The 9523-nt window shown below is 37.1% G+C and overlaps 1 protein-coding gene across 1 annotated transcript; it reads right to left on the reverse strand.

Moving 5' to 3' along the window:
* Nucleotides 1–2847: 2847 nt before the first annotated feature.
* LOC121101160 (olfactory receptor 6C70-like) lies at nt 2848–9162 on the reverse strand. The gene is made up of 2 exons (XM_040623740.1): nt 8569–9162; nt 2848–3192 (listed from the first exon to the last, which is right to left on the reverse strand). Exons 1-2 carry the CDS (start codon nt 9160–9162, stop codon nt 2848–2850), a joined length of 939 nt encoding a protein of 312 aa, XP_040479674.1.
* Between the last annotated feature and the right edge of the window lie 361 nt (nt 9163–9523).

The raw sequence follows: 9523 nt of genomic DNA on the forward strand, positions 1-9523 counted from the left end.
GATTCTCTCGACTTATTCATCCCCTTTAATATAATTATTTTGAATTCTATTACACAGAACTCATAGATTTCTATGTGTTTGGTCGCACTTACTGGAAAAATATTGTGCTCCCCTGATGGTGTCATATTACTTTGCCTTTTCATGTTTCTATGAAACATCATGGCTTTGCACTGATGTCTACAAATTTGAGGGAGCAGTTGCCTCTTGCAGCCTTTTCAAACTGGCTTTGGTGGGAAAAGACTTGCATCTGCAAATGAGTGTGAAGCGGTCCACTAGGTGGGGTGCAGTGTTTTCACTTCCAGGGAGGGTGCAGTAGAGCCTCAGTGGGCTGGGCATAGACCAGTGCAGTCTAGTCATAGCTGCATTTTAGGCCCCAGGGTGTGGAGTGCAGAGCGGTGACAGCCTGGCCTTAATGGTGTTAATGTATCAAAGCTGTGACCGAGGACCTAGCGGGCAGGGTGCATGGTAGCAGAAAGGAAGAAGTGACCTGGTGAACTCACCTTTAAAGGGATTAATTAAGGACAGACCTTCAGAGAAACATGTTTTCAAAGAGTAGGATGAAAAAAATATCAACTATTAGGATGTCACTAAAGAATTACTTGTGAAATATTAATTGTAATGTGTGAGAAAGCCACTTTAAATCAACATGCACATCTTAAAATGCTCATTCAGGTTTTCAATTTATCCTCGCTTGTTAGAGTTCCAAATGTAGTGAGGATTGTGATTTGGAATGGCAAATCTTTGTACAGGGGGCTAAATTTACTCCGTCGGTTATGTTTAGGGGATCTGCAAGAGATTGAGGGACCACATCCATGTGCACAATCCCTTGTAGAGCATCTTGAATCTATTCCTTCTGATACAGTTACATACTTTACTCCTATCAATGTACATGAAGGGTCAAGAAGAACAAAACATTATATAGATGTATTATATTCCATAATGCTCTCAATGCAATGGACTGCTAGGAAATTGGAAAGGGCAGTTTAAACACTAGTTATTCCAAAAATGTGGTTGACAAAAGTCTGGAATTTTATTTAAATAATTGTCTCCTCACAGTGAAGATGAGAGGAATGAGGACCAGTGGGCAGGGTGCATGGTAGCAGAAAGGAAGAAGTGACCTGGTGAACTCACCTTTAAAGGGATTAATTAAGGACAGACCTTCAGAGAAACATGTTTTCAAAGAGTAGGATGAAAAAAATATCAACTATTAGAATGTCACTAAAGAATTATGAGTGAAATATCAATTGTAATGTGTGAGAAAGCCACTTTAAATCAACATGCACATCTTAAAATGCTCATTCACGTTTTTCAATTTATCCTCGCTTGTTAGAGTTCCAAATGTAGTGAGGATTGTGATTTAGAATGGGAAATCTTTGTACAGGGGGCTAAATTTACTCCCTCGGTTGAGTTTAGGGGATCTGCAAGAGATTGAGGGACCACATCCATGTGCACAATCCCTTGTAGAGCATCTTGAATATATTCCTTCTGATACAGTTACATACTTTACTCCTATGAATGTACATAAAGGGTCAAGAAGAACAAAACATTATATAGATGTATTATATTCCATAATGCTCTCAATGCAATGGACTGCTAGGAAATTGGAAAGGGCAGTTTAAACACTAGTTATTCCAAAAATGTGGTTGACAAAAGTCTAGAATTTTATTTATTTAAATAATTGTCTCCTCACAGTGAAGATGAGAGGAAGTAGTATGGGCACTTAGCTGGAAAGGTTTATAGGACCAGGAGTTGTGAAAGAGGGGTGGGTAGTAGTAGAAATTCACAACTTTGTGTATATTATTTTTAGTACTATTTTCCTCATATGGTTGTTCTAGCCTGGATTTGAATTTACAGGTATCTGAGGAGGATGATGCCAAGAGTCAGACAGAACATTCATACCCTTAAATTTAACAGTACTTACTTGTAAGGATACTTTAGTATGGGTCATAATTTCACCCATTTAGGCAAACTAGAGGTAATGGTGAGGATTGTGATTTAGAATGGGAAATCTTTGTACAGGGGGCTAAATTTACTCCCTCGGTTGAGTTTAGGGGATCTGCAAGAGATTGAGGGACCACATCCATGTGCACAATCCCTTGTAGAGCATCTTGAATCTATTCCTTCTGATACAGTTACATACTTTACTCCTATCAATGTACATGAAGGGTCAAGAAGAACAAAACATTGACTATAGCTGAGATGGAAAATCAACTGCATTCATCACCAATGTGAAGCTTACAAAGACATTTAAACCTGGCATCTGGCTGGTAGGTGGGGAAAAGAAAAGGATGATGAATCACATAATAGATGTTTTACTGGTCAGGTCTAGAAATGGTGCAAATCACTTCCACAGCCTTTCTGTTAGCTGGAAAGGTTTATAGGACCAGGAGATGTGAAAGAGGGGTGGGTAGTTGTGTAACTTCACAACTTTGTGTGTATTATTTTTAGTATTATTTTCCTCATATGGTTGTTCTAGCCTGGATTTGAATTTATGGGTGTCTGAGGAAGATGATGCCAAGAGTCAGACAGAACATTCATACCCTTAAATTTAACAGTACTTACTTGTAAGGATACTTTAGTATGGGTCATAATTTCACCCATTTAGGCTAACTAGAGGTAACTGTGAATGTGGTCCCCTTAACTAACTCACAGGGATAGTTCTGTAAGACTTTAAGTTTTAGTAGAGAGTAAAAATGGAATAGGGTTCACAGTTAGCTGTTTAAAAAGAAAGTGAGAATGTCCGTATGACTGCAGAATAAATGATATAAAGACAAATAGTATTAGAAGCTTCAGGTTTTGGGGCTCTTCATCCTTCCTTTCAGTTGGATGCATTGACTCATTTCTCCTTTACATCTTTGAAAGGAATGCAATTTTTTTAATTGAGTCATGAAAAGCTTGCTTCACTTGCTTGTTTCTCAGTGTGTAAATAAAGGGATTCAACATTGGTGAGATAGAAGTAATAAGGAGTGAGATCCCCTTATTAATAGCTACTTCATCCTTGGCTGAAGGTTTGACATAAATGAAGATGCAGCTACCATACGTAATGGAAACAACAATCATGTGGGAGGAGCAAGTGGAAAAGGCCTTTTTCCTTTGCTGGGCAGAGGGAAACCGTAGAATGGTCCCAATGATGTAAATGTAGGACAGAACTACACAAGTGAGGGTAACGATGAAGATCAACACAGCACAGACTATAACCATCTGTTCTATCAACCATGTGTCTGAGCAAGAGATCTTCAGGAGAGGAGATGCGTCACAGCAAAAATAAATCAAAATGTGAATCCATGATTAAGCTAATCGATGTCGTGTGAATGATGATGATGAGTGCTGCTACCAACGGAAGAGGATGAAGTTCCCTGCAGACTGTGACTCATGATGAGGTGTAATGCAGGGGTTTTGCAGATGGCCACATAGCGATCATAGGACATGGTGGCCAGGAGAAAAATCTGTTACTGCAAAGAGGTCTGTAACAGACAGTTGACTGGCACAAGCAGTATAGGTAATGGACTTGTCCCCAGATGATATGCTGTATGAAATCTGGGGACACAAGCAGTTATATGAATGAAATTTCTAAGAAGGAGAAATTTTGGAGGAAAAGATACATGGTGTTTTAAGGTGGGATCAATCAGAGTGAGGGTGATGATGGTTAGGTTTCAGATACACTCAGCACGTAGGAAAGAAACAGAAAGATAAAAAGCAAAATTTTCAGTTGGGGTCCTCTGTCAGTCCCAGAAGATGAACGTTATTGATGTTTGGTTTCTCATCCTTGACTACTGTTTTTTGCCCAATCTGCTTGAAATGATGAGGAAGAGTATATGAAGAGCTCCAAAGTCCTGGCCAGTGTGTAACCTCAAGAGAAGTAAATCTGAGAGTGATTCCTATACACTGGTTAGTTGAGATGTGAGTACGCATAACACACAATAACGTTTGATTACCTCTTTGTGTCACACAAACCGAGTCTTCACATTTGAATCACATACTTTCTGTTGCTGCTTCTAATAAACCTACAGTTTAGGTATACTTGGTGTCAGTTCAATGTATCATCTTATAAACATCATTGAAAAAAAAATCCTCTCAATAAATTGCTTTTGAATCAATAATTCTGCCCTCCCCAAATTTTCTATCTGCAGACATGCTTCTAGCAGAGAAGACTTTGAAGAAAAACTAACACTGGTCTTTGGCAAGATAATCCCAGTATTAAAGTTTACATGTGTATTAGTTATTAAACAGGCAATGACTACTTATTGCATAGCTTATCCTGTGTCAGCTTATTTAGACCATCTTCTTGGAAGTGTGTTCAAGACTTTTTAAACTGGGAAACAAAATACATTTTTATTGGCTATATTTTCTTAAAGATTCTTTTAAATGTGTTAACACAATGTTTTTTTCAGGTTTTCACCATAGAAATTTGACTTTAAAGGTACATATTTAGCATTGTAATATTTACCTTTGGCTGTATTTTGTTTTTTCTTATAGAATAGATTTTGATGATTTCTGGGGTATCCTTTTGCTAAGAATTTCTCCCCAGCTTGCAAGCTGAGGTGTGGGCTTGTACTTTCTCATTCAGTACTTTTAGATTTCATCAGCAGTGAAAGTCCTCTCATACTCTAACTAGCTACTACTGTTCTTGAGAACTTTTGCTCTTCTTCTCCCATCAAAGGGTTCTCATTAAAAGAAGTTCTTGATATGAAAATTCAATTTCTGTTGTTTCATTCTAAACGCATTTGACAATGACATATTGCTCCTTGTATGTATTGCATAGCAATGTGTTGGATTCAAAATTTATACAGAGAAGTAAGGGAACATTAGGAGTATGTGTATAGATTTGAAGAGGCATAATCCTGTTTTTTCATTTGTTTTTGGCTAGCCTTGTGTCAGTTTGAAATATAATCAACCACCTTATTATAAATGGTACTTAGCAATATCAGGTTTAAGAGGTTTTAGCCATTTCTTACTTAAAATCCCACACTTTCACTTAAATTTCACCTACATAGTAATTGTCTCTTCTGTCCTATTTTCCATTTGTAGTCAACTCCTCTGATTTTTGCACCATTTAAATTACTCTAGCCAAGATCACCACCACCAGCTTCCCTCTTGTTTCACTCATAACATGAAATTCAGTCTTCATTTACCTCAAACTCTGTGGCATATGAGACTATAAAATGCTAACTTATGAAAGTCTTTACAGCTTAGTTCCCACTATTTCACATTTCCTTGAATTTCTTCCTACTGCTTTGTCTATTCTTTTTCATACTCTTTCGTGGTTTTTCTTTTTCTAATCCCTATGGTTGTTTAGGCATCTGAAATCTCTTCTCTAGAAAATACTTTCTTTCACTCTCTCTTATAAGTGAGGTGATTCTTATAAGTAAGGTGACTGCAATTAGGCTGGGAATTCGTAAATTTATATCTGCAGGGAAAAATACATCTTACAGTGTTCTGGTTTCAACGTTGAGCTTATTCTTGGGCATCTAGATCAGACTTAGAGGGATTGAATGTACACTTTCCCTTTTTCCTTTCTGAGTGTCTTGGAGCAATTTGCTTAACTTCTTTATCTTGTGCTTTTTCCCATGCGCAAAATTCAGGTAAAGGTAACATTTATGTCTTAGGGTTATACTGATAAAATTAGATACTATAGATAAATATATACAGGTGCATTGGGAATATTGTAAACACTCATTAACTACACTGATCTTTCTTATTTTGTTATCTTATTATTTCTTTTTGAGAGTCCTGTAGATGTGCACATTTCAGGATTTTAAGTGTGCCTCTCACTATTGCATATCCTTCCCTGTCAACCCTAAGTTGAATATAAGGACATTCTTTATTGTTCCTTTTACTTTACTCCCATTTCGTCACTAGGTCTTGCCATTTTGGTTCTCTTCTTAATTTGTTTTTTTTTTACTTTCTCACTCGCAATTCTAATTTTATTCTGGGTGTCTTTATCTCGTAGCTAAAATATTGCAAAAGCATATTAACATACATTTAACATATGTCTTTGCTTCTCCATTCAATATTTTAAAATCAGTGAAATCACATCATTTTTTTTAAAAGCCCAGATGTGATTAATTCTCCCCTATGTGTTGAGGAAAAATGTTTCTGAACTGTTATTAACTGATATTCATCCCATCCTGAATGTTTCCTTAAAACTCTCCATCTATTTCTCAGTTACATGAAAGTTAATTCATTTTGGCTTTAAGTAAGAATTGTGAAGAGTAGAAGAAGGAATATATTTATGGATTTTAAGTTTCAAATGCATCAAGCATTAAGATTAACGGGATATTTTCAGGCAATAAATATTTTATTCAGAGTAATGAGTAAGGAGAAGACTTTCATCCTTCAAGAATTTATGAAATTTGTTTAGCAGGGGGTAAGAGAGTTGGAGTCTAGTTTAGAGAATTTGATGATTCTGATTGAGATTTGTATGTTTGGGGCCCTCTGCTATCTTCCAGTGATACGGAGCCAGAATAACAGAAGGAAAGAAAACGACATAGACCTTTGCAGTTTTTTTTTCCTTGTAGAGATCAAAGGAGGAAAATAGTGGGAAATAATTAGTTGCTCATTGAGCACAGGCTAAAAGGGCTTTAGAAAGTCACATAGTTTTCGCATTCTCAAGACTGGTATACAATTAGAAGAAAGGTGTTCTCATGCCTAATGGTGGCAGGAAACCGAAAAAGAACATTTGGTATTTCATAAATTTTCCTGTATTGAATTTCCTGTAGAAATACAGAAGAGTCTTAAAGCTTATACGGAGAACCCCTGGACCATAAGAGTAATCTGGGAAGGGAAAGAAGAGGTCGATCCCACAGCAGTAGAGCACGGAAGAGGTATTTGAGGATCCGAAGAGATGGTGTGTTATTTTGGTAATGCCAGCTCTGATGGGTGCTGGTATTTCTTTACCTCTTAATATCAGAACTGTGCAAATGTACCAGAATTAAGGTGAAGCTAGGTTGAGAGCAGCAACAGATAGATGGTAATGAGTCCTGAGAATGAGGTAGGTGTTGGAGTTAGGTAGAGAGGGAAGACACTGATATTAAGTTGAATTTAAAAATTAACTTTTAGTTATGGTTTTCAGAGCTTGTAAATGGAATTTTTGTGACTCAAACAGTAATTGTAATGCTTTCCATCTCTCCCTTTTGCCTTCATTATAAAATTTAAGTTTCTGGGGCACCTGGGTGGCAGCGGTTAAGCGTCTGCCTTCGGCTCAGGGCATGATCCCGGCATTATGGGATCCAGCCCCACATCAGGTTCCTCCGCTATGAGCCTGCTTCTTCCTCTCCCACTCCCCCTGCTTGTGTTCCCTCTCTCGCTGGCTGTCTCTATCTCTATCGAATAAATAAATAAAATCTTTTAAAAAAAAAAAAGAACTGTTGAATCATTATCTCTATCTCTGTCGAATAAATAAAATCTTTACAAAAAAATAAAATTTAAGTTTCTTAGTGAGCACACGGAGATCTTTCTAATATTTCCAGTATTACTTCATACAATTGACCAAATTTCTTGTTCTATTCTCCTAGTGTACTTACACTGGCTGCTATCTTACCATCCTAGTATGCATATACCCTTATGATATACGGTGGAATATTATTCAGGCTTAAAACAGAATGAAATCTTGCCATCTGCAACAATACGGATGGATCTACAGAATATAATGCTAAATGAAATTAGTCACAGAAAGACAAATACCACATGATTTCACTCATCTGTGAAATTTAAGAAACAACAAATGAAGGAACAAAGACAAAAAGAAACAAAGAAGAAAACAGACTCTTTAATAGGGAGGCCAAACTGCTGGTCACCAGAGGGGAGGTGGGTGGAGCCTGGGTGAAATAGATAATGGGAATAAGGGTAGACTTACCTTGATGAGCACCAAGTACTGTATAGAACTGTTGAGGGGCACCTGGGTGGCACAGCGGTTAGGCGTCTGCCTTCGGCTCAGGGCATGATCCCGGCGTTATGGGATCGAGCCCCGCATCAGGCTCCTCTGCTATGAGCCTGCTTCTTCCTCTCCCACTCCCCCTGCTTGTGTTCCCTCTCTCGCTGGCTGTCTCTATCTCTATCGAATAAATAAATAAAATCTTTAAAAAAAAAAAAGAACTGTTGAATCATTATATTGTACACCTGAAACTAATATAACAGTGTTAATTATACTTCAATAAGGTAAGGGAAAAAAAGAGATAGTATCTCATAGTGATAAAGAATACAGTCTGTAGAGTCAGGGTGCTGGTTTCACATCTCCTGATTCACTTTGCTTCAGTTATTTACTAGCAGTTCCCATAAAAGGCCATGCTTAAAATTATCTGTGGAAATTCTCATAAGCTGATCCTTTTGTCTTTAGTGATTTCTATGCTTGCAGCCTCTCCCCTCCCTATCCATCTTTTGCAGATGGCTTTATGTACATGAATATACAACTACCATAACTGATGGACACAACAATCACGTGAGAAGAGCAGGTAGAAAAGGCTTTTTTCTTTTGCTGAACTGAAGAGACTTTTAGAATAGTCTTGATGATGCAAGAGTAAGAAAGGGTTACTAATAACAATGTGACTATAATGATCATCACAGCTGAGAAAAAGCAATCAGTTCTAGTAAATGTGTGTCTGAGCAAGAAAGTTGCAGGACAGGAGAAATGTCACAAATGAAATGATCAATGGTAGTTGAAGCAGAGAAATCCTGGTTAAGAACCGAAATCATTGGAGGGAAAACGACCAGGAATCCAGTTGCCCAAGAACTGAGTACAATCTGATGACAAATTCTGCTGCTCATGATGGATGTGTAATGCAAAGGTTTGCAGATGGCAATGTAACAATCATAGGACATAGCTGCCAGATGGAAAAATTCTGTAACCCCCAAGAATATGTAAAAAAATAACTGAGCTATACAGCCATTATAGGAAATGGCCTTTTCTCTGGTTACAATGGTGATTAGGAATCTGGGGATGCAAACGCTTGTGAATAAAATTGCCAGGAAAGAGAAATTATGGAGGAAGAAATACATTGGGGTCTTGAGATGAGAATCCAGGAGAGTAAAGGCAATGATGGTTAAGTTTCCTATCATACTCAGCACGTAATTTAGAAGTAGAAATAAGAAAAGTACAATCTGTAACTGAGAATTATCTGTCAGTCCCAGAAGGATAAACTCTATGTGTTTTGTATAGTTCTTCATTTCTCTTTTGTGATTTCAAACAAATTCTAGGAATAAAAAGGTACAATAATAAGAAACTACATGAGTAACTTTATATCCGGGAAATGGTATACGAAAGGATCTGTATTCACATATATGCCCATATATAGGAAGATATTCCATGGGGTTGAAGATATGATCTAGAACCATGCAACAGACAGTATTTTTAAAAAGCACAATAGAAGTCAACTCAGTTTTTAAAAATGACCTGCAAAATCCGTAATAGTTTATTTTTTCACCATTACTTAACAAACTTCTAGCTCAATTGTAACTAATTTCAGATTTGTTCATTTCTTAAATAAATTAGATAAGATATTGATTCCAGATTCAAAAAATAATCCAT

Source organism: Ursus maritimus, unplaced genomic scaffold, assembly GCF_017311325.1.
Source record: "Ursus maritimus isolate PB19 unplaced genomic scaffold, ASM1731132v1 scaffold_67, whole genome shotgun sequence".
In the NCBI taxonomy this organism is placed as follows: domain Eukaryota; kingdom Metazoa; phylum Chordata; class Mammalia; order Carnivora; family Ursidae; genus Ursus; species Ursus maritimus.

Bases quoted from the DNA above. Each gene is read 5' to 3' on its own strand.
- LOC121101160 (XM_040623740.1), bottom strand. From the start codon at position 9,162: ATGAAGAACTATACAAAACACATAGAGTTTATCCTTCTGGGACTGACA. The intron at 3,193-8,568 runs TCTCAGCTGTGA...CAGATGGTTATA, and splicing joins TACTAGAACTGATTGCTTTT to GTCTGTGCTGTGTTGATCTT.